Consider the following 23966-nt stretch of genomic DNA (forward strand, 5'->3'; position numbering starts at 1 on the left):
TTGAGTCATTAAAAAACGTTTCCGTCTTTCTGGTTGTTCAGAAGACGGATGTGAAATCGTTGGGCCAGCCAGGTTGATTGGGGTCGGTTATCCGGGGGAAAAATCAAGACTGGAGTGTTGCGCCGGATTCTGAGTTTGTGTGCTGGTTGCTTGCTGGTTGCTTGATGTGTTTCTCTGTCTTTTTTCTAGGACAGATGAAATGCTCCTTGTCCCTCTTTTATGGCGACGGATAGTCGTGCACCAAGGACATCCAAACTGCTATAGTCTGGCAGCTTGAGGTAGTTCACGCATGTCATGACGCTAGGGAGGTAATCGTCCGGAGTATAGGGGGGGTTCACTGGGGCGGCACACCACAGTGAAGATGGGGGTGAGACTTTTGAAACCTGATAAATGACGTTAGATAAGGCTGAGAGAGAGAAAGCATAGATGTGACTTACCGCCAATTGGAAGCTTCGGGCTTCCCGTAACAAACTGAAGGAAATCGCGACGCTGCTGTTTGTCTAGTTCACTCATTGTCTGAAGCAAATTTCGCACGCTCTTGCTGTCCATGTTGAATCCATGATCGGCTTTGATGGAGTCCATGAGCGTCTCAATGGACCAGTCTTCCTCGGCCTGGCCAAAGAGCATGACGAGTTCAGTGGGGGTGAAGGCTCGAAGCGAGGTGTAGGGGAAGACGAGCGAGAATCCGGATCGGAAAGCGTCCACCTGGCGTCTGACACCACTACCCAAGGTCATATCAATAACTCGCTCGATGTATTGATCAACATTGTCAATATTTAGCGAAACATCACCGCCATTGAGAACAAGCTCGATTGACGGATAACCGGGCAAGGTGAAGTCCAGGCTCAAGTCATCGACACGAACACCGTCGACTTGAATGTTTTGAATTGCATCAGTCTTCTCTTGTTCCGTGAAGCTCTTGTTCTTTTGGATTCTCTTCTTCGCTTTGACAAATTGCTTGAGCATGATCAAGGACTTGGCTAGATCTTCATCCACTGCCTTCACAGTTCCCAGTGACGGGGCAACAGAGGACAGAGTATCGGCAATACGGAAGAAAGCTGGGTTGAAAGATATATCAATGATTCGAGAGTCGAGCATGGAACGTGCAACGAATTTGCCAAGAATCTTGAATATGTTCAATTGCTTCTTGCCAGAGTCTTGAGATGCTTGCTCTTCACTCATCGGGCATGGGAATAGACCGCGCTTGCCAAAGGCATATTCGGGAATGGCGGAGTGACCATCGGTTTCACGCCAAATCTTGAGCTTCTTCTTCGAGAACTCCTTGGAGACGGTTGAGTAAAACTCGAGTGTAGGTCCCAATCCAGTTCCGACCTCTTCGAAATACTCAACCTCAAGAACACTCGGGGAGGAACCGTATAGCTCCATGACCTTCATAGCTGAATCCAAAATACGAGCCCGGGAGATTCGAACCTTTTGACGTTGCAAGCGACCGAGGAATGGTTGGTTATCACGACGCATGTCTCGTCGACTATCTTCGGTGCTCTGGGAGTTGTGCCATCTCATCATGGCGCGAGAATATCCGAACGCAGTCGACTGAAGGAAGAGATGTCTGGTCTCAAATGGGAATAAGAAAGAGAACAGTCGAGCTAAGTCTTCGCTCCAGCTTGGCAGACAGCTACTAGCCACAATCAATGGCTCCTCGAGTTGTCGGTTCACCTTGGCAGTGAGCTTGGTGTTAATAAATTGAGCCAGTGGCTCGGGGATGACGTTGACAGGATCCCTAGTCTCTGTCAAAATATCATCGATTGTTGCGTTCATTTCGTGCAAGACCCGAAGGAATCGAAGAATGGAGGCGGTGGTAGCATCCTTATTCAGAGAAGCCGGAATTTCAAGGCTGTCGCATGAGGAAGATTCCTCCTGTCCAGCAGTGGCAAGTGTTGATGGCTCCGCTGGCGGAGGTCCTGGAACACGTTTGAACGTAACCGTGTGGATTGCAGTCCAAACATTCTTTGCGTGGGACTCCTCTATATGCTCACGGTTGTGATGAACAGCACGATATACGGTAGTATCGCTAGGAACGGATTTTCCATCCACGCAGAACTCGAGGTGCCAGTCTTGTGGTATTGATGCCATGGCAGCGGCATACGATTGGAACGGGCGCCCGGCGGTTGACAGAGGTTGATGACGTGTGGTGTTCGACGATGCTGTACTTGGTAGCGACGAGGAAGGCTTCGATGCCGGCGTAGACTGAGACGGTGTGCCTATTCGTGTACCATCTTCTTTCCGTGCGGTGACTTTGCCAGAAGATCCAACTTCCATGTTAACGGCGGTGGGGTCGTGGACATTGTCATCCTCAAGATCATCCTCTAGGTCATCAACTATAGCATTGAGCTCCTCGTCTTCATCCCCATCGTCAACATCCTCGTCTTCGTCGCTCAGTTGCCTCTCATCAGCGCATTCTAGTGGTTCGTCGCCATGCTCATCATCTTCCTCTTGGAAATGCATGTGGCGGCGATGATCACCCGAAGTTGTCCGTTCCTGGTCTTCGTCGGCAGACTCGTTGATATTGGCTTGGCCTCCGGTGCGTGCCAGTGGACTACCGGATTGCGGAGCGGTCAGTTGATCCCGAAGACGCGCAGCTTGAGAGATCTGGGATAGGAGAGTGTCACGGCGAGAGTGACGAGGACGTTCCGACATGGCAATCTTTGGCTGGAGGAAGTCATCGAGGGACTTGAATGTAGCTATGGCATGAATGGAGACCATGATATTTCGGTAGTGGCGAGGTACACCAGATCCCTCTTCTGCGACCAGCTTAAGTCGAAGCTGCTTGCCGAGCATGTACGTAGCATTGCTGCGGGTATTCTCGAGCGAGTTGTGACTGACAGTAAGAACCTCGAAATGCTCCGTTCGGCTTAGCAAATCCTGGAGCTTTCGAATCAAAACGCTGAAAGGAGTAACGGCCGTGCTCTGGCTTTGGGCCTTCTCAGAAATCGTGGACCCCATGAAAGCTTGCAAGAAGGCAGATCGCGCGATGCGAATGTTAGGAGCTAGTCGCAATCAGTATATTAGTCACTTCATCCATGAATGGAGGACAATGCCTACCTTTTGAATCGCCAAGAACCTCCAGGAAAACATCGATGATGCCGGAATTTAGAAGCTCTGAGCTGGTGATATTTTCTAGCGCATCCCCGTCAAAGTAAGTCGCTAGACGTTTAAAGAGCACAAGGCCATCATCGCCCTGGGTAGCGTAGGACTTCTCGGATCTGACGGGCCAGAGATCGCAGCTCAGTTAAAATACGGAGAGCTTCGGTACGAACTTTGGCACCCTGGCCTTCTTCGTAAACTTTCAAAAACGCGATCGCGTCATGGATGACAAGGTCATGAAGAGCATTTTCAACCTTAGCCAGCGACTGCCGGCCAGAGACTGAGGAGTCCTCTGAATCCGAGTCTTCTTCGTTGTCATCTTCAGCGTCGTCATCGTAATCATCGCCATCGTCCTCGGAATCGTCGTCTTTCTTGCTGCCACTCCCGCCGGCATTGTCGGCATCCATGTCAACGTCGGTCGAGTTTGCGGCAGCCTTTTTCTTGGCCTCTTCGGCCTTTTCGCCATCAGGAGAGAAGAGGAGCCTCGGAAAGCTTCACTATTTCCGAGATCACACCTTCACGATGGAATTGATGCTGGTAGACGTGCTCGAGTCGCTCAAACAAAAGTTCCGAGCAACGAAGAGCGAGAGAAACGAGAGAGGGGTGGTCCTTTTGGGAGAGAATGGATGCCAGGAAGGAAGCATATGGAACGGTGCGCAAGGCATCCTCGATCAAGGTGGGCTCCAGAATGTGCAGCATTTTCAGTTGCGCGATGAGGACCTTTTGGCGAACATGGAGGTTGACCGTGCTCGAGAAGGCATCGGTCAATGTCGGAAAGAGGATGGTGGCAAACCGCTTGAGCTCCGACTTGCAGTCATCCAGTAATGCACGTCGCTCATCGGCCGACTCCTTGGATTTGGACGATTTCAGGCCAATTGACATATTGCTATCAAAGTAAGAACTGAGGATGCTGTCTGTTCGGGAGGCCTCGCGACTCGGAACACCTGGTAGGAGTTCACAAATGACATTGAGGGTTTCAAAAACTTGTTCGCGGGGGCGATGTATCAAGGCTTGCATAACCAAGACGCTATCCATCTTGACAGCCGTGTTGTCGGTGTCTTCGGGGGGCGAGACTCCCGTCAAGATCTGATATAGCGTATCTACAACATCCATTTTGAGCAACTCGATTGACAAGCGTGGACTAGCCTTTGCCGTAATTGCAAGTACTCGAAGGAACTGGGTATGAATGTGTGGGCCGATCAAGTTTGTGGTACCCGGGAGCAAAAGCCGGAGAACAGCCTTGAGCATTGCCGGCTCGATCAGCTCTTCGAGATTCTCGGATCGGTACTTGTAACTCTCAACGATACGGGAAACACATAGGCAGCCCTGTTCCACCACCTTAGGGTCATTGCTAGACAGGACGTTCAGCAAAGTGGGCATGACATCCCGTACGACGGGGAATGAATCATGAGGCAGGTTGCGGCAGCAGTTGGCAGCAGTAGTAACGGCAGTTCGTTGTGTGCTTGTTGGAAAGAATTCCAGGTAGGTTAAGCATGCCGTCAAGCCACCTTCACGCACGATCGAGGCAGGGAAGTCCACTGAGATTTTTGCCAGTGTCTGTGATTGTTCTGTCAGTTTTTTGTCTGCCAGGCAGGGTTCGGGGTCTAGCTAACACTTAAAGCTTGCTCAGCAAGATCGATGAACTGGATATCCAGTAGCTTCTGGCACAGAATCGGCACGGCGCCACCATATACAACATTGGCCACGGAGCCCCTGAGGGCTTCCATCAAATTTGCAAGACAACGGCACGCAAGTAACATTATTTCAGGGTTTTCCTCGCCGAACTGATTCGGTTGCATTAACGTAACCAGCTCCTTGACGTATGGATCAGGAGAGAATTGTCCTGATAGGTTGTCTTCGTTGGAGACAAGTAAAAGATCCGACAGCTCCTGTAGAGCAATTAATTGGAGCGACGGAGAATCCTTTGCTCTCAGGTTACTGAGGATATCTCGGAGTCGCGAGGACATGCCAGACATCATTCCACTGAGAGCACGCAATGTACTTTGCAGACCCATTGGTCCCCGACCTCCAAAAAGACTGCTACTGAACGGATCCAGATCTTCATCGTCAAAGGCCGAGTGGTTTGTACCGTCATTGCTATCACGTTCTGGTGACTCGTCTCTTTCTTCCTTTTCCTCGTGCTCTTCCAGATCCTCCTCCGTGTCCCGTGTTAGAACATCAGAACTTGTCTTTGCCTGACGTTTCTTCTGTTGGCGTCGTGGGGGCGGAGATTGTGTCGTGGCAAGTCGATCTAATCACCCGACCAGCAACTTTTAGCCTTCATTCTCTAGCACCTTCAATATTTCTTTGCGTAGGGAAAACATCACTTACCATTGCGGCTGGATCTCCGCCGGGCGTCGGGCGGAGATGTCGTGGACTTCGATTCCTCCGACGGTCGAGAAGATGGTCTATGGGGAAGCATTTTCATCAGTAACTTGATCGTGCACGGATTATCTAAGGATCCAGAGCTACATACCCTGGTTGTGACATGATTTGACGGCCTCGGGGAGCGCGGCGAGGACCAGCAGCAGGGCCAGTAGATGGAGCTGCACTGGGAGCTGCAGTCCGTTGTCGTTTCGATCGACGGGGAGGGGACGGGGCCGTTGGTTGGTTCGGGGTGTCCGAGTGTCGGTCTCTGCGTATCGAGGTCTTGCGTTTGCGGGAAGCCGAACCAGCGGCGGAATTCGAAGTAGCAACGATGTCAGCGGGTGGAGGAGGAGGGTCTGTAGCAAGTCTCGCCGAGGAGCGAGTGGTTCTGCCTGACATGAGTAACTGATTGTGGGTTTTGTTTCTTTTGAGGTCAGGAGTACGTGAAGAAGAGGTTTCAGGTACGTAACTCCTCGGGTGAATGAGCGGGATCTGATACGAGGGAAAGGAAAAAGTAGCCAAAGGGTGAGCTTGACAACGTGAGGAGACCAGCAGTCCCCCGCGTTCCTAGCAGTTGGAGCGGAGAAGCAATCTGAGAGCAGCGAACGGAGGAAGCAAGGAAGCATCCAGCAGTCGGTACTTCCCAGATTCACGTACGGGCACCCATGGGGTAGGGCAAGGAAGGTCGCAGATGGGCAAGGATATGAAGGTTTTAACGGCGAAGGAAATGAGTGGGTAGATACCTCAGAGCTGAAGAGGCGGCAGAAGCTCCAGCGGTGGAGACGGAATAATCCTCGAGGGGGTCCTGACGGGTGTTGGAGGGCCTTTGCCTGGCCATAAGTTACCGGGTCGGAGAGATTCGATTAGGCTTGGGGGAACACCGTTTCAGCCGCCATCCGCACACCGGGTCCAGAGCCGAGAGGTTGACCGGGGAGGGGGGAAAGAGGTGAGTCAAAGTATTTCGGGTCAGTTGGGTCAGAAAGGCGATGATGCGGCAAAGGGATAATCGTGAGGCAATGTGGAATCCAGATGGAAAGAAAAAATTAAATTGAAGAGAGTGGATGGGAGGTGATGGGAGGTGATGGGAGATGATGGAAGAGAAGATGGGGAGTAGATGGTGGGGGAAGGGAAGTTGTGACGACTGGGGATGGAGTTCGGGGAACGTCAGGCGGCGGAAGTGCAACATTCGACGCACCAGGGAGCCCAATATTGAAGGAACCTGGTAGAATTAGGGGGAAAAAGCAAAGAAAGAAAATAATTACAACAGGCTTAGTTATAGATGGCAAGATCAAGAAATAATATAGTGTTGTTCACAAAATAATAAGTATACCAGAGAGAAGAGGAGGAGGGACAAAGAGTATCTTGTACTCCGTAGTAAGTTGATAATAGTGTCATTGCTAGGAAAAGGGTGGGGTATAATATCTATAGAATCACATTGGGAAATTTTGAGTCTTTCAGGCAAGATGACCGAGTGGTCTAAGGTGCTGTGTTTAGGTTATTACCTCAGGGTGATCTCTATATCCCGCAGTCCTCCGGGGCGTGGGTTCGAATCCCACTCTTGTCATTTTTGTCATTTTTCCCCAATTTTGCAATAAATTTTTGTCCACCTCAATACAACTGCAGGTTGTTAAGGAATATATATATCCAGGTACTATATATATACCTACAAAGTCAGTATCCTAGAGTTCCTATTGAGGTTTAAAGTACACTAGTATTAGTATAGTGGCGGCTATACTTCCCTGTGGCAATACCCTCAGGACTACACCTTAAGGTAATCCAGTTGCCTAGCTGTACACTATATAGTACTTTACTAGACATGGATTATTACTGAATAGTATGATTGTTCAAACTTGACACTATACTACATAGTACCTAGAGGTTTAGCTACTCGTACATATAGGTTCTATCCACTACGGTAATTACTAGTTTACCCCGAGCAATACCCGTCTCTCCCGCCGTCACCGGACCTCCTTCCGACTTCCACCAGAGCCTCGATTGACTCACCGAGCTCTCTTATTAATCAATTTGATCTTTGATCATATTCTATCCCTTCAATACCATTCAAGCCAAACATCCAAATATTCTAATTTCCCCCCCAATCCTCATTAACCAGTCGCAATCCGGCGCATTCTCTTCCGCCTCCTCGTTTGCCCCCTCCGAACTTTTCTCTTCCCCCACTTCCCCAAGCCCTCTTCCCCTCTCCACACCTTCTAAGTGCCACTCTATCGCCTTCTTGCCCTGCACTCTCGCCCTCGGCCTCGCCCTCGCCCAAGCGACCATGTCCACCGAATCCATCGGAGGTCAGAAGGACCACCTTCACTCTCCCTCGACCCCCGTGCCTACCATCCCGACAGATGATTATGTCTTTCCGGATTTCCGCCTAAAGCGGAAGATGGACGATCCGGACAAGACGCCGCTGCTGCTCGTCGCCTGCGGTTCCTTCTCCCCAATCACTTTCTTGCACCTGCGAATGTTCGAGATGGCCGCCGATTATGCTAAGGCCGGCAACGACTTCGAACTTATCGGTGGCTACCTCTCCCCGGTCTCAGATGCTTACCGCAAGGCCGGTCTCGCGAGCGCGGATCATCGGTAAGACCCGGTCCCCCGGAGAAACCAGGTTTCTCTTCCTCACGTGCCTGACATATACTAATCGGCGATTGTCCGCGACAGTGTGGCGATGTGCGAATTGGCTGTCGACGAAGGCTCAAATTGGTTGATGGTGGATACTTGGGAACCCACGCAGAAGGAGTACCAGCCGACCGCGCTCGTGCTGGACCACTTTGACCACGAAATCAACACCGTCCGCGGCGGAATCGATACTGGAAATGGCACCCGCAAGCCTGTCCGCGTCGCCCTGCTCGCGGGCGCAGACCTGATTCACACCATGTCTACCCCAGGCGTCTGGAGCCAGAAAGATCTGGACCACATTCTGGGTAAATACGGCGTATGTGGTTTCCCCTCATGAATTTCGGACTTTGTTCCGATCTATCGATTTACTAATTTCTTCCTAGTCTTTTATCGTTGAGCGCAGTGGTACCGATATAGATGAGGCCCTTGCCAGTCTCCAGCCCTGGAAGGACAACATCTACGTCATTCAGCAGCTCATCCAAAACGATGTCAGTAGCACCAAGATTCGCCTGTTTTTGCGCCGTGAGATGAGTGTCCGTTATCTCATTCCTTCTCCCGTCATCCACTATATTGAGCAACACCGGCTCTATGAGGATGATGGCACCGCCAACGAGAAGGGCAAAGACAGGCAGTAGACTTGCTGGCTAGCCAGCGGCGGTCGCCCCTCGGCCGCTCAACCTGATGAAAACGAGCGAAACATGTGTGTGCTACGATACCCCCTAAATCCGTCTTTCCCAAGGTCCTCTTGCCGGCAGTCGTGAAGTTGCATCTATAGCGGTGCTTCTGACGGGCTGATGAACCGCCAACCTTTGGCTGGGTTGATTCTGAAGCCTCTCGTATGACCCAGCCGAGAACTGCTGGGTCATGGCGCAGCACGAGGACAAGACGATTAACGATTTCCTTTTTCCTTTGTTAGTTGGAGTTATACGGCGCTTTCTTTCGGGCTGGGTTTTTATTTGTCCAAGCCATCTATCTGTGACGCAGGCGTTTGATGCTGTGCTTGCCCCAGCGATCGCCAGTAGTTTCGCTGCTGAACAGGATGTACATAATATGCTTGCTGTTTTTCCTAGTCATTCCATTTGTACATATGGGGCTATAATAGACCTCTGTTTCTAGACCGGTCTTGCTGGAGGTTGCCTAAATTAGGAAGTGGCAGGTGCCTGGTTATAATCTTCGCACTAGGGTATTACATGGCTGATATATTGAATCTAACGGTCTTCACCCACAGAGAAACAATTTGTAAATACTTGGTAGAAGTACTCAAGATGACATCTTCCACTGAATCATGACCCGACCTTTCAATGGGCTACATATCACCGGGGTTTACGTCTACTAATCGCCGGAATCGGCGATCTTTTACTACCTTACTTAGTATGGGGGGGAAGCCTGCACACCATTGCAGCAGTCAATGACACCATCTCGGCAAGGACTTAACACCTTCAAGCCCTGCAGCATAGTAACAACTTCTGACAAATTCGATAATCCCAGTGATTAGTGTTTTACTAAGACTTTCCCCATGACTACAACCTACTAACGAATCGAGGCAGTGCCGAGGGGATCGCCCGATGCACCTGTTATCTTCCGTTATCGACTGATTTGATCTCGGCCGCGCGACTAGCCCTCCACATTTTCCCGGCTTCCCTCCACTGGCTCCTTTGTACAGGCTAGGCCTTCCTAGGGGGCCGGCATCACCACCTCCTCCTCCTCCTCCATTCATCATCGCAATGGCATACCAATCTATTGACTCTTCACCCCAGTCGACAATGGCACACAAACCCGCCGACTCACTCCCCTCATGGCCGCTCACTCCTCCCGACCCTCCACCCCCCACATCTTCCGCTATGAGTGATGTCTCCTCCGTCGTCACAGCAATTCATGTGATGGCCACCGAGCGGGCTGCGCTCGCACACCTCGAACGTCTCTACCAGACAGATGCGCAAGCGCAGCAGGGTCTCGCGCGTGCGGTGGACCTTATTGCGCGCAGTGTGCAGGACGCCGGTAAATTGGTGGTCTGCGGGGTCGGGAAGAGTGGGAAGATTGGACGAAAGATTGAAGCGACAATGAACAGTATGGGAATATACAGTGCCTTCCTTCATCCGACAGAGGCATTGCATGGGGATCTGGGCTTGGTTCGTCCGGTAAGCAGCCACCTGCATCTATGTACATGCATCTACATCGGCATCTGCATTTGTCCTGGTCAATGTGTCGATTATTCGCCGAGGGCCAATAGGATCGGTAAGAGCTTGAAACTGACAGGTATTTACTTCAGAATGACACGATTCTACTCATCTCATTTTCCGGTCGTTCGCCTGAACTTTTGTCACTGCTGCCGCATCTTCCCGCCACAGTTCCTGTCATCGCTTTGACCTCGCATACGGATTCGTCAGCGTGCCCGTTACTTTCTTTGCATAATCCGTCCGGCATGGGCGTTCTTCTACCAGCTCCCATTCACGAAGACGAGGAGGCTTCTCTTGGAGTCAGTGCGCCGACTTCTTCGACGACTGTAGCTCTGTGCCTCGGCGACGCTCTCGCTATCGCGGTTGCGCGCAAGTTGCACAATGCACCTGGCAGAGGCCCTGCGGATGTCTTCCGCAGTTTTCATCCAGGCGGTGCCATCGGCGCTGCTACCGCCGCTGCAAGTGGCACACCACTAACTACGCCCTCGAGCGGCGTCTCTTCAACTACATTCGATTCACCCTCTTCATCAATTTCACTACCTTGGGACGACCTAAATGGGAGCTCGTCGATCCCTCCTTTCACTCTTCAATCTCCACCTGAGCATCGCCGCATTCCTCTGGACAAACTGGTCCCACTCGACCAAATCCCAACTGTCAGAGCATCTGCATCTGACTCGCCTAGCGAGGTGCGATTGCTCGATATCCTGCTCACGGCCATCCAGCACCCCAATGCCAAATCATGGGTGTTTTTATCTCCATCTCACATTGTCCCGCCACATCGGACTCGTTCTCTATTGTCACGGCATGCAGACGTCGATATACGTGTCTCTGACGCCGTGGCTAAAGACGGCCAGCCTCTTGCCGTGCACAAAGACAACTGGCTTTGGGTACCGGAGTGGACTCTCCTCTCCGATATCCGCAAGCTTGTCCTTGCATCCCAGGACGGACCAACTCCACTGTCTATCGTCGCGGTCTCGAAAGATCAAACATGGTCTGGCTGTGTAGGCATAATGGAAGCCGAGGAGCTCTGCGATGGATGAAAATGAAGGCCTCAGGTAACCTTGCGTGGGGGAAAAAATCATTGAATTCTTATTCTTGCCCATATACTATTTTGGACTGTACAAACATCCGCATCTCTTGGTGCGGTTGACGATGTTATGCCTACTGTTGCCGACTTGGGAAGCTATACACACATTTATTACGATTTGCATTTTACATTTGGCCAATAAACCCTGGCTATCAAACGACCACATTCAAAGCATTATATCGATCTACCTTTTATCTTTCTCGTATATGTACCATTTCACTTTGCGAATCTTGGGAGAGGCTTTTTGTTGCTACTTACTAGGTATTCAGTAAGATCCTTTGGGGAAGAATCCAGAAAATCTGCGATGTAGCCCTTAAAAACTGTCTGGATCCGAAATAAATCTACGAAGAGCACTGGCAAGAATCAGGAATTTTTTGGTCAAAAACGGCGTAAATCAAACAGAGGTCGTTTAGCAAGACCAATATCTATTAGGGTTTTCTGAGGTGTAATGGTAGATTAGACTGAATTCTATCAATAGTGCGTTTGATGTAGCCAGTAGCTGCATCTCTGAGCTACTTCAAGTTGGTTTATTCCTGCTAATTATATCAAGAATTAATATCAGAGTAGACTTAGCTAGATTGGGAGCTATGAGTGGAAGCAGTCACCAAGAAACTGTGGTAAGGATGGTATTTAGGTTGCAGCTTCTTCAAGTTGTCTTACAGCTGGAGGTAATAAACATTTTCCCAGCTCATATAAGAATCCAGTAATTTTACGGTATATCTTGAAGATAGATGAGGTAGTACTATTAGCCCCTCTTGAGGTGGTTTAGTGTATCTTGGTATCTAGGAGTGACATCGATTTCCGGAAATACTGTACAAAACATGATATACGAAATTTGTCTATAATACACAATCCCACCACCCTCCACTTCGGGAGTGAACGATGGGCTTAAGGCCCCCACTCTTCCGATGCAGCAAACCAAGCTGGAGAAATCCCCTCGATGATATCTAATCTTCCCCAAAATCATTCGCCCTCAGCTCTTTATTTATGAGCAAGGATCCGATCCCCCTCGTTACTGCAAGCATCCTTTCAACAATATCCTCCTTGGCGATAAAACCATGTCCACGTGAATACCAGGTAGTCTAGTCCGATATGAAGGGACTTGAGAATGAGCGGCGCGCCCTCTCCCACCATTCCGACACATTGAGTCTAACTAGACCAATCTAAGCCTTGACAACTGGCTTGATACCCTTGTGAATAGCAGCAATACCACCAGTCAGGTTCTCATAGCCCTTGCCAGGGATCATAAACCCAGCCTTCTGGATCATACCCCGGAATTCATCCTGACTAGGGAAGCGCTCGATACTCTCAACAAGATACTGGTAGCTGTCGCGATCACCCGCAACAACCTGTCCAATAAGGGGGATAGCACTGAAGTTCCAACGCTTGTACACCGCGTCAAAGAGCGGGTTATCCACCTTGCTAAACTCCATACAGGCAAAGACACCGCCAGGCTTCAGCACGCGGAACGCCTCATTCAGCGCAGCCTGCTTATCGGTGAAGTTGCGGATGCCGAAAACGACAGTGTACAGGTCGACCGAGTCAGACGGGATGTGCGGCATGCTCTGGGCATTGGCCTCGATGAAGTCCAGTCGCGGTGTGTTGTAGTAGGGCGTGTCGATGGAGCGCTTGCGGCCTTCGGCCAGCATGTCGGCGTTGATGTCGCTGATCGTGACGCGGGTCTCGAGGTCGTGGTTGATGTTTGTAGCGTGGTCGAGCATGCGGAAGGCGATGTCGCCGGTCCCGCCGGCGATGTCGAGAATATTCCAGCCCTTGGTCTTGGAGTCGGTGGGGCGGTTCGCGACGGGCGTGCCGGGGTTCAGGGAGCGGACGAAGTGGTCTTTCCAGACGCGGTGGATGCCTAGAGACATCAGGTCGTTCATTGTGTCGTATGATGAGGCGACGGAGCTGAAGACAGCGCCAACTAGATGCATATGTTTGTCAGTACAGTTCGGGAAATAGCTCCAATTGAATGGTCTCTAAGAGTAGGCGAGGACTCAAGCTTACCTCGCGACTCCTTCTCATGTTCAGGCACATTGGTGAAGCCAAAGTGTGTCATGCGATCCTGTTCGGACTTGGGATCTTGAACCTGACGAGTGCAGGAGAAGCAGCGGTAGGGAGTAGGGGGTTGGAAGGCACGGCGCTTTGCACTGTAGTGCAGCGCTCTCCAAGCGGAGCGGGTCGACATGGCTGGAATGGAAAGGAAGGGAATTGACGAAAAAGTGCACACGTCCAACGATTGTCAAAGTCCGAGGCCGATCGAGGCTCGGAAGGAGCTGCTGAGCACTTTTCGACGGGAAGGCGTGACCCACTTTTCTAGCCTGCGACTTCCGATCCAAACAACCAATCAGAGTACTCCGTTTGAGGACATCAAAATGGAATGGTTCACTGTATATCTAGATCAGCCGGGATTTACGAAATTATTTGAAGGACTACTCAAATAATATTGGTCAAGGAAGTTATGATATTATTATTCACAAGCTGGTGCCTTATAACTGCAAAATTTGAGTATAGCAACTCCCCTTTGTATGTCTAATATTCACACTGTATAACTCTCACAAAATCACTCAAATGCCAATGGCAAGAACCCCTCAGAATGCGAATTATCCAACGGCCACGGCCAGTTCGACAACAATTCCGGCGGAAGCTGAAATTGTAACATCGGGTCTCCAATAGCCGATGCTGACCTGACAGCATGGGGTGGCCCATTGGGGGCATACGGCGCAGGTGGAACAGCCGGTTCGTTTTTGATACTATTCATCAGGATGGCACTGCCATTTGGAGGCGGAGGGGCAACTGGAAGATTGACTAGGCGGGAATTGCGCATGTATCCGTCTATGCGATCCACTTGCGATCTTAAGCGTTCGCTAGCACCCGCTGCACGGTGAAGACCGGTTTCGAGGCGATGGAGAAGGTCGGCCATCTCAAGTCTGTGGTCATTAGCAGTGGTTCTTTGAACGTATTCGGAATTGATATAAATACAGTAATGTGCGAACTCGTTGGTAAGATGCGTCAGATAGACTGCCTTCCATGACTGAGCCTAAAATGTAGCCGATTCCACCAAGATGATGAAGCTTATGGCACGTCAGTGTACTGAATAATACGCCGTTGTATGAGACACTTACCAGGGGGGGAGCTGATGGCTTTCAGATATTCCACAGGAACCTTGGAAAAGACGCTGAGTAGCTCACCCGCCACGTCACATTTCCGGTCCACGCCAATTTCTTCCGCAGACAGCAGGACCATCCGGAGAAGCTGCAGCGTTGCCTGAATATTGGCAGATTGAAATCCAAAAAGATCCTTGCCGATATCACCAGTGGTGGGCGGTGTTTCTCTAAATTGTGGGGGGAGAGCAGCGTACATCGAAAGTACTCGCTCCATAACGGCTGGCTCGGACATGTTCGCAGGGCTAAACAGAGACCAGACTTCTTGGGTTCCATTGGCCGATGAAAAGCGGCGCCGAGTGCCATCCACAACGTGCTCAAGAATACGGTACAAATCAGTTGTGAAATTCCAACCATGCAGCCAAGACACAGGGGGGGCGTGAGCCACCCGTTGGGTCTATATGACCTGGTGTGGTTGACATAGGCGACACGGGCGGCAGATAGCCTTGATGAGTGATGAATTCATCGTTCAATTCAACCGGGTATCGAACAAGAGAATGGGCTTCGCGATATCGAACGACTCCTCCCCACACGATGCTTGAGTATATGTCTAAGGTGTAGATAGACCAAAACTAGATTCTTGTTAACGAAGAAACGCTGTTATCGAGCTAATGTACGTACCAGTCTTCGACGTTCTTCGGTCTCGATGGGGCTTATGTCCTTAGGCCAGAGCTTCTCGTCGTGAAACCCTTCCATGCTAGTCAATGTATGATAAATGCCGGAGTATTTCTGCATGTTCTTTATCTGGCCATTTTGAATGCTGGCAATCGCTAAGATCGCACATGCTCGCATATAGTTCATCCCTTTCGCAGCTGCAAGATCTCGGGGTAGGGCGTCTTTAGCTGCTGCATAGAATGCTTCAGAGGGCGGTTCTAGAAGTTCTTCTCGATGCCACCTGTTATTGTACAATGCGCCGTCGCGGGCGCGGCCTGATACTAATGAGCAGACTGCCATTGTCGATGCAAATAGTCCTTGGTTTGAGAGATGCTCTTTGTTGTTGATGCTTGCGATAAATGATTGCTTGTGAAATAATGGGAAGCTGGGGAAGGGGAAGATGGTTGTCAAAATCACTAGATTCAGCACGAAGCAGGGACAAGGGAGGAGCTCACATTGGATAGACAATTTCGAAATATACTTGGACAAGATTTCGAATTTGTCTGTCACTCGCGATAGCGAATGCTTTCCATGAATTGCGCAACGCTCCATCGTCGTCATATCCCTCTGCCGTCGACCATCCCGAATTGAAGGAAGACCAAGGATCCCCGGTCAGGGAAGGACGGTGACCCGACTCGGGATAAGTTGAGCTCCTGGAGACCGAAGATCGTGAGGCTCTATCAGGAGCTGTGACTCGAGCAGTGGGGATACTGTCAGGCGTAGCTGTGGTGACTGATGACTCTCGCGCAGTCACCCTGGTACCAGCCTTAACGCCACGGCGTTTAGCCGGGCGATCAAAAGTACAAGCGACATCAAAGTCAGCACAGTTCTGACATCGGCCTAGCTGGTCCTCGCCTTGGGTGCATTTAATGCTGCGCCGATTGCAGAAGTCGCCTAAAAGGGGTGGTGGCTGTCAATTTCACATTCTCCCGTTTATCCGCGTAAAACAAGGGAAGTGGAGAACAGGGCGTGGCAACGCGGGGGAAATTGGAATGCTTACAGGCCTTGGAGACGCGCTGGAGCTTTCGTGGTTTTTGCGACATTCAATATGATCAATCATGCCACACTCGGGACACGGAGCAGGGCACGGTTCCTAGCAGCGAGGAGGCGTCTCGGCTGCAGATTTCGGGGCCGGGGAAATCGGGTGGTGCATTTTGGTTTTATTTCCATGCCTGAGGCGAAAATATTGCCAAATGCGGCCTCAATGTGTCATGTGACTAGATTTGCCATTACCCTCAGATACATGGGGTCTATATTATTAATATTATAGCCATAGCCAGGCTCTGTACTTCTCAAGAGCTGTATATATCCCCAAGAATTTCATCCTGTTCCCTTTCAGCAAATTTCCTGTATCAACGGGACGGGAGAACGGGAGCACGGAGCACCCTGCACGGGTCCGGGGGTGAACGCGGGTTCGGGTTCGGGTTCGGTCCCCAGGTTCATGACAAAAGTAGTATGGCCATTCCTCTAGCTTATAATCTTCCGACATATCTGAAGGTGGGGAACTCGCGGGAAAAAAAAACAATCATAAACATTAATCTATCTACATCGCTTAGGCTCTAAAGGCGTATTGGCTATCTAAATGGTGGTGGTACAGGTCGTTGTATAGTAGTAGTTGAGCATGGATCCAATCGTCAAACCATTTATTGAACTCATTAAGCCATGATTGCGGTCGAGTATTCTGGCTCGCCCTGGCTAGTTGTTGATGCCGACTTGGGTACATCATGGGTCTCGTTCTTGGTGACTCCGTGTGACGCCAGGACATCACCATGCAGTTTATAGGCCTGCTCCATTCTCCAGTGGAAGGGGCTGGTGGTTGAGAATAGAGCTTCAATAGACTCGAGTGAACGGTTTCGAGTCTCCGGATAGACTGAGAAAAAAAAAATTAGCTCATGGCAACATCCAATTTCAATTTCAAGACTGGACTCACAGAGGAACACGATAGGGATCCAGATCAAGTTTAGCCCAGCAAGCAAGAAATAACTTCGGCTCTGAGAAGATTATTCATTAGTGGGTCACAGTGAGGCAGAAGTACCAATGCAACTTACAAAAAGGTGGCCGAACATTATGGGATTCACCAGAGTAGTCATTCCCACTCCAATGGCCCAGCCAGTAATTCCAAACCCATTCCCCTGCGCTCGTAAGTCACTCGGGAAGATTTCTGTAGGAATCAAAAAAGCAACAGTGCCCCATGTAGCCGCATAGCTATTAATTGTTAGATAATTACCATGGAAATGATGTGTCCGTAGATCTCGGACATACCCAAGATTAAACAAAAAAAGCATCGTGACCGCCGCAGGTGCATATGCTTTGACATCTTCTGGATGATGGTACGATGCTTCATATACCGCACCAGCCTGTGAAAAATTAGTACGGCGAATGTCATCAACTTTTCTGGGGTCAATCATACAACTAGGTTCACTGCAAACAGCACAACCGATCCGCCCATGAGACAGGCTCTGCGGCCTAAGCGATCGATGATCTGAGCACTTATAATGGTGCCAAGAATTCCAACTGTATTGACACCTCCTGCGAGACCAGCAATTTGGATTTTCGTGTACTCGGCCTGTTCAAGAAGCACCGGAGCATACGCAGTAACAGCCTTATGTCAAAAAAATTAGCACGTGGTCTTTGGCTGACAATATGGGACGTCCTAGACATACCGTGATGCCCGTCCAAGACGCCATAATCTGAAGCCATATGCATAGCCACGCTCGGCGACCCAGGTTTGTACCTTTCTCTCCGCCCTTTCCACACAAAATCTTCGCAAATTGTAAAGGCGAGCTTGGCTTGCTGTACTTCGCCGTGGTGATAATTTCGAGGTATTCACGGTCGATTTCCGCTGACGTATGCTTGTCTTTACGTAAAAGCGTCAACAGTTCATGCGCTTCTTCCGTTCTTCCGACTGAGGCTAAATATCGAGGGCTATCGGGTAGCATTTTGATAAACAGTGCAAGAAGAAGCGCTGGAAAACACTGAAAAGCGAGCAGAAACCGCCATCGAACGTCGGAGTATCCATCATTGATAAAAGAAAGGCCGAAAGAGATCCAATATGCAACGGAAATTCCTAGATCTAAGCTTTTTTAGCCAGATGCCCGCCGGGTACCGCTCTTGGTACTTATCTATGGTAGGGAATGGAGGCACAAACAGTTAGCAATGAAAACGTAGCCCAGAAATCCTCCTCGGTTCTTCGCTGTCGAGGTTTCAGATACCAATACCGGGGTGATACCAGTCAAAGCTAGATAGCCCCCACGAGTTAGTCAAAGTTCTACCAGGATGGGTCTCGCTAAATGACACTAGCAGGGATACTTACCACCGGTGCCAATCCCTGTCAACACTCTGGCGCAGATCATGAAATTTGAGTTTGTGATGGCAGCTTGCAGGGCTCCGCCCACCAACGCAAACAACGACCCTGCGAGCAGTCCATTGATACGTCCAACGCGGTCTGCAAGCCATCCGCCAGCGAAGCAGCCAAAGATCGCGCCCAAATAGTAAACACTCACGATGCCCCCTTGATGCGTTGTGTCGGTGACCTTTCCATCAGCGGTGCCGATACCGACCAGCGTCACGTAGGTCGGGGAGGAATTGACGCCTCCCATAACACCCTGGTCATAGCCTTCGAAGAATATGGAGACGAGAGAGAACGTGTGAATGGCAACACTCAATTGCCGCGGTGTGAGCCGCTTCCAAAGCGTGGTGTATCCCATGACGCGGTCAGCATCAGAGGCCAACCTGCAGCCCAACGCGCCGAATAATCCTTCGTATGGGTCGATCCCAGTTCTAGATGTAACTCAATTGCGCCAAGAGCCTCTGGGGATGGCCTAAAAGTGGTAGATCGTATGTAACTTCGCGGGGGGAACCACTCTTGAAGCGCGTAACCATTTAGCACTGGCAGGATTTGTTGCATTAGCCTCACGCATAAATAGGCGTTTTACCGATTGTCCGCCCCCTTTCAGGCGGTCTGGCTCTTTAAGCGGTGGCAGACCATTGGAACATCCGAGACGCATGAACACCCTCTTGCAGCTGGAATCCTTTGGTTCTCGCCAAAATTCGGTCATGGGGCTGTGGCTGTGGGATTGACGATGGCTACCCCCGGTCGCATGGAGGCCATTTTATAAGCCCAACCTCCCAGGGATTCGGGGCCATATTTCAATTTCTTTGTTTCCCAGTGACATCACGATTCACAACAATATAGTTCAGCCCTTGATCGGTTCAACCATGGGCTCAACAAACCCCGCAGATGAGATCTCCGGCTCTGCATTAGATTTGACTGTTCTCGGTCTCAATAGTGGCACATCGATGGTGAGTGATTTTTCTATTAAAAGACTTGGAATGGGACTTGGTGCTAGTTACTACTAGTCATCGAGGGATGCTGGTAGTAGTGCTCATAATTTAGCTAACAAACCTATCATACAAGGATGGCATCGACTGCGCACTTTGTCGATTTCGTCAAGAGACACCGGAGTCGCCGATGCATTTTGAGCTGCTCAAAGTAGGGATGATCCATTGAACCCACATTGAAATAATTAAACCACAGCCTACTAATCAACCACTACTATTCTCTAGTATGGCGAAATTCCATTGGAACCAGTGATCAAGAAGCGGGTAATGAACATGATTCTGCACAACCATACATCGCCCTCCGAACTTTCAGAAGTAAATGTGATCCTCGGTGAGACGTTCGCATCTGCCGTGCATCAATTCTGCAAAGAATATCAAATCGAGATCGACTCGATCGATGCACTAGGCTCTCATGGCCAAACAATTTGGCTTCTATCTATGCCGCAACCTGGTGAGACGCGCAGCGCATTAACGATGGCAGAAGGCTCATTCCTGGCATCTCGTACTGGTATTACTTCTGTCACCGACTTTCGCGTCAGTGATCAAGCAGCCGGTCGCCAAGGGGCGCCTTTGATAGCTTTCTTCGACGCCCTTGTCCTGCACCATCCGACCAAGCTACGTGCCTGCCAAAATATCGGCGGTATCGCAAATGTTTGTTTCATTCCACCTGACTCACATGGCGGAGTTGATGCATGCTATGATTTCGATACGGGCCCTGGAAATGTCTTTATCGATGCTGTTGTGCGACATTACACAGACGGCCAACGCGAGTACGACAAGGACGGCGAGATGGGCGCCCGGGGATCTGTAGATCAGCAGCTCGTGGACGAGTTCTTGAGACATCCCTACTTCGCTTTAGATCCCCCTAAAACCACTGGCCGTGAAGTTTTCCGCGACACGCTGGCGCATGAGTTGATCAAAAAGGCTGAGGCCAGAGGCTTGAAACCTGATGATGTCGTTGCTACTATCACTCGTGTCACTTCGCAAGCTATCGTCGATCATTATCGACGCTATGCACCCGAGGGACTTGAGATCGCAGAGATCTTCATGTGTGGTGGTGGGGCGTATAATCCAAACATTTCGGCTTTCATCCAGGAAAACTATCCTAACACTAAGATCCTCATGCTTGATGATGCTGGGATCCCCGGCGGAGCAAAGGAGGCCATCACTTTTGCCTGGCAAGGTATGGAAGCGATTGTCGGTCGGTCGATTCCAGTTCCCACTCGCGTGGAAAATCGCCAGGAGTATGTATTGGGAAAAGTCTCACCAGGTAAAAACTACCGGAAGGTCCTACGTCACGGTATGCTGTTTGGTGCCGGACGTGACCATTTGGCACCTGTCAAGGAACTGGTGAACTATGTCGATGGTCAGATTTTCGATAATAAATGGTGATTCCAAAGAAGGCCTGTTGGAATTTCATCTACTTTCATCACAATTTATTCAGGTGAAGCATTCTTTCGAATTTTCCGATTATAATGCTTGGATTGCGAAATTTATACACCAATGACACCTCATCTGTTTCATTCAAGTCGCACAAGAATGTACTGCCAGTGGAGAAGTGACGTCCTGATGGATAAATATCATATTTTTGCGATTGGGTAATTAGTAATGGCATGATAGATATTTTCTAGCTTTAAAGCATCGTGTCAACACATTGTTCTATATACTTTCCTATCGTAGTTAGCCTCTGCGGCTCTTGTCCGATGTCACTTGAGTAATTAGCAGTAGCTCCATGGCTCCACTGGAACCACAGTACGACACCAGAGCCGAAACTACGGATATATTTCTTCCGGAAGCTCGTGAGAAAAATCAAGGGGATGGCGATGAGCTCAACTGTCGAACTGGTTACACAGGAATGATGGATCACCATAACCCGATCAGCAGGCGACACAAAGAAAACGAACCCCTCCACTGCATTCACATAATGCGCCACTCGGGGATTCAAAGTCGAATCAATTATAAATACGAATCAGGTGAAAAGCAGGACTTCTGCAACAAATAAGCTAATCTTGAAGTGACTCATCTCATTCGATTGTGAGTGAATCCAAGTAAGGCGGGAGAGAAGCGGCGATCATTCGGTACCGAGATTATGCCGGGCATGGCACACCGAACTGTACTCGGAAAATAGCTCAACTTGAACTGGTTTCAGGCCGATCCGATCTATTTTTTAACCTATCATATTTGATAATTGGCGCCTTCTGAAGACCCAAGATATGTGAAGATGTCACGGCATATCTCGGTGATCGTTCGGCATGGAAGTGTGATAAGCGTAGCTTGTCTTTGACTTCCTCAGATGACTTATAAATACCGGACTTTCTTCCAGGTGTAAGTACCCCCTTCCATTACCATCCTTATCACTCACCATATTTAAAGATGGTCAATTCAATACCTTCCCAATCAACGCCCAGCCACTTGGTTCGGGATGAGACTCGCGAAAGCCTTTGCAGGGCAGGGATAACAGAGAACGCCCCTGCTCCTGACTACAGCTACCCAGAAACGAGACGAAAGGAGCACCCGGTATTTCCGGAAGAATATACTGTCGAAACAAAAACTGGCCTCGTTCCCCAAAAGACATTGGAACAGGTCCGATCCGGTTCATCATCATCAACACAGGCGCCGGAGGACAATGGGAACACCGATTTGGAAAAAGGACCTAAAGATACACCTGAGTTCATCACCTTCACAATAAATGATCCTGAACATCCTTACAACTGGTCTCGCGCTTATCGATGGTACATCACCCTGGTCGCATCGGCACTCGTGGTGTGTGTTGCATATGGCTCGTCTATTGTCACGGGTGGCTTAGGCTTGATCCAAGAGAAATACAACGTCTCCCTTGAAATCGCTATTTTGACATGCTCGATCATGGTGTGTGGCTTCGCAGTTGGTCCATTGCTATGGTCTCCATTGTCAGAGATCATCGGACGAAGACCAGTGTACATCATCTCAATCGGTCTTTACACGATTTTCAATATTCCATGTGCATTGTCACCCAATATCGGTGGACTCCTAGTCTGTCGTTTCCTGTGTGGTGTCTTTTCCAGTTCCGGTCTTTCTCTCGCCGGTGGGACTATCGCCGATATATGGAATATTGAGGAACGGGGTATGGCCATTGCATATTTCGCAGCTGCTCCCTACTGTGGTCCTGTCATCGGACCGATCGTCACAGGATGGATCAACGTTGGTACCCATCGACTTGACTTATTCTTCTGGACAAACATGGCCTTTGCTGGCGTGATCTTGATTCTAGTCGGATCTATCCCAGAAACATACGCGCCCGTTATTCTCAAAAAGCGTGCTGCTAGAATGCGCAAAGAAACTGGCAACCCAAACATTATCACTGAACAAGAACAAAAGAAGCTTTCGCTTGGTGATATTGCCCGCACAAATTTGATTCGTCCTATTACGATGATCATGACGGAGCCTGTTTTGGATTTGATGTGCATGTATATCATCCTCATCTACTCGATGCTATATGCCTACTTCTTTGCATACCCGGTTATCTTCGGAAAGCTCTATGGTTATAACGACGGACAGATTGGTCTGATGTTCATCCCCATTCTGATCGGTGCTGGCATCTCTCTACTGGTCACCCCTGCCATCGAGAAGCAATTCAAGAGAGTCTGCGAATCTCGAGCTCCTACCCCCGAAGACAGGCTCATTGGGTCACTTATCGGAGCGCCCTTCATCCCGATCGCATTCTTCTTGCTGGGAGCCACCTCCTACCAACATATAATCTGGGTTGGCCCGGCTTCATCCGGCATTGCCTTCGGATTTGGCATGGTTCTGTGCTACTATGCCGTGAACAACTACCTCATCGATGCGTATCAGAAATATCCGGCCTCGGCTTTAGCAGCCAAGGTGTTCCTCAGATCTGGCGGCGGTGCTGCTTTCCCTTTGTTCATCACGCAAATGTATGACCGCCTCGGACTGCAATGGGCGTCGTGGCTACTGGCGTTTATTGGCCTGGCAATGGTTTTCATTCCTTTTATGTTCTACTTCTTTGGCATTAAGCTTCGCGCAAAACTTGGACGCGATTAAAAGAGATAATTACGGGCGGAGAGGGCTAGACTAGGTTTTAGATTCTTTAGAGTTGAAGAGATGAGCAATTGGAGCAAATTTTTATCTTTTTAGAAAGTACTGGATCTGTCTGTAGACAGTGTAGAATTAAAGGTAACGTTGAGGAAGTGGATAGGCCTCTAGACGGAGATATCAATTGAGAACCGCCAATATTTCGTCATTGATTGGGCGGCTGGCCTAATGGAAAGGCGTTGGTTTTCGGTTTCTCTATCAATTACCAAAGATTGTAGGTTCGATCCCTGCGTCGCTCGTTTCTTTTTTTCTCCCTTTTTTTTTCCCCCTCTCCCGTCAATATTTAGCGTATTTACCTGGAAGCGAGTTTGCCAGGGAATAAGAATGGGAATTATTATTTATGAAAAAGCT

General features: G+C 49.7%; 8 protein-coding genes across 8 annotated transcripts; 4 read left to right on the forward strand and 4 right to left on the reverse strand.

The window, feature by feature from the left end:
* Positions 1 to 185: 185 nt before the first annotated feature.
* On the reverse strand, positions 186 to 6310 carry N7533_005434 (HECT-type E3 ubiquitin transferase UFD4; the record flags this gene model as incomplete). The annotated part of the gene is made up of 9 exons (XM_057102084.1): positions 186 to 406; positions 438 to 3008; positions 3064 to 3214; positions 3279 to 3560; positions 3604 to 4662; positions 4719 to 5356; positions 5437 to 5513; positions 5582 to 5860; positions 6216 to 6310. The coding sequence occupies 9 exons, from the start codon at positions 6308 to 6310 to the stop codon at positions 186 to 188; spliced, it is 5373 nt and encodes a 1790-aa protein (XP_056961714.1).
* A 1440-nt stretch (positions 6311 to 7750) lies between these two features.
* Positions 7751 to 8735, forward strand: N7533_005435 (nicotinamide/nicotinic acid mononucleotide adenylyltransferase; the record flags this gene model as incomplete). The annotated part of the gene is made up of 3 exons (XM_057102085.1): positions 7751 to 8061; positions 8143 to 8416; positions 8484 to 8735. 3 exons carry the CDS (start codon positions 7751 to 7753, stop codon positions 8733 to 8735), a joined length of 837 nt encoding a protein of 278 aa, XP_056961715.1.
* Positions 8736 to 9863: 1128 nt separating this feature from the next.
* Positions 9864 to 11317, forward strand: N7533_005436 (Sugar isomerase (SIS); the record flags this gene model as incomplete). Its single annotated transcript, XM_057102086.1, has 2 exons — positions 9864 to 10238; positions 10370 to 11317. The coding sequence occupies 2 exons, from the start codon at positions 9864 to 9866 to the stop codon at positions 11315 to 11317; spliced, it is 1323 nt and encodes a 440-aa protein (XP_056961716.1).
* A 1210-nt stretch (positions 11318 to 12527) lies between these two features.
* Positions 12528 to 13552, reverse strand: N7533_005437 (class I SAM-dependent methyltransferase; the record flags this gene model as incomplete). The annotated part of the gene is made up of 2 exons (XM_057102087.1): positions 12528 to 13288; positions 13372 to 13552. The coding sequence occupies 2 exons, from the start codon at positions 13550 to 13552 to the stop codon at positions 12528 to 12530; spliced, it is 942 nt and encodes a 313-aa protein (XP_056961717.1).
* Positions 13553 to 13927: 375 nt separating this feature from the next.
* N7533_005438 (uncharacterized protein) lies at positions 13928 to 16225 on the reverse strand (the record flags this gene model as incomplete). The annotated part of the gene is made up of 6 exons (XM_057102088.1): positions 13928 to 14294; positions 14347 to 14398; positions 14490 to 14925; positions 15150 to 15567; positions 15638 to 16076; positions 16183 to 16225. 6 exons carry the CDS (start codon positions 16223 to 16225, stop codon positions 13928 to 13930), a joined length of 1755 nt encoding a protein of 584 aa, XP_056961718.1.
* Positions 16226 to 16837: 612 nt separating this feature from the next.
* On the reverse strand, positions 16838 to 18889 carry N7533_005439 (uncharacterized protein; the record flags this gene model as incomplete). Its single annotated transcript, XM_057102089.1, has 8 exons — positions 16838 to 17052; positions 17113 to 17173; positions 17231 to 17387; positions 17445 to 17539; positions 17593 to 17784; positions 17846 to 18255; positions 18331 to 18420; positions 18496 to 18889. 8 exons carry the CDS (start codon positions 18887 to 18889, stop codon positions 16838 to 16840), a joined length of 1614 nt encoding a protein of 537 aa, XP_056961719.1.
* Positions 18890 to 19400: 511 nt separating this feature from the next.
* On the forward strand, positions 19401 to 20915 carry N7533_005440 (uncharacterized protein; the record flags this gene model as incomplete). Its single annotated transcript, XM_057102090.1, has 3 exons — positions 19401 to 19484; positions 19600 to 19674; positions 19749 to 20915. The coding sequence occupies 3 exons, from the start codon at positions 19401 to 19403 to the stop codon at positions 20913 to 20915; spliced, it is 1326 nt and encodes a 441-aa protein (XP_056961720.1).
* Positions 20916 to 21896: 981 nt separating this feature from the next.
* N7533_005441 (MFS transporter) lies at positions 21897 to 23564 on the forward strand (the record flags this gene model as incomplete). The annotated part of the gene is made up of 1 exon (XM_057102091.1): positions 21897 to 23564. One exon carries the CDS (start codon positions 21897 to 21899, stop codon positions 23562 to 23564), a length of 1668 nt encoding a protein of 555 aa, XP_056961721.1.
* Between the last annotated feature and the right edge of the window lie 402 nt (positions 23565 to 23966).

This window comes from Penicillium manginii, assembly GCF_028828005.1.
Source record: "Penicillium manginii strain IBT 31320 chromosome Unknown utg000004l:1.0-7231830.0:1.0-7236170.0, whole genome shotgun sequence".
In the NCBI taxonomy this organism is placed as follows: domain Eukaryota; kingdom Fungi; phylum Ascomycota; class Eurotiomycetes; order Eurotiales; family Aspergillaceae; genus Penicillium; species Penicillium manginii.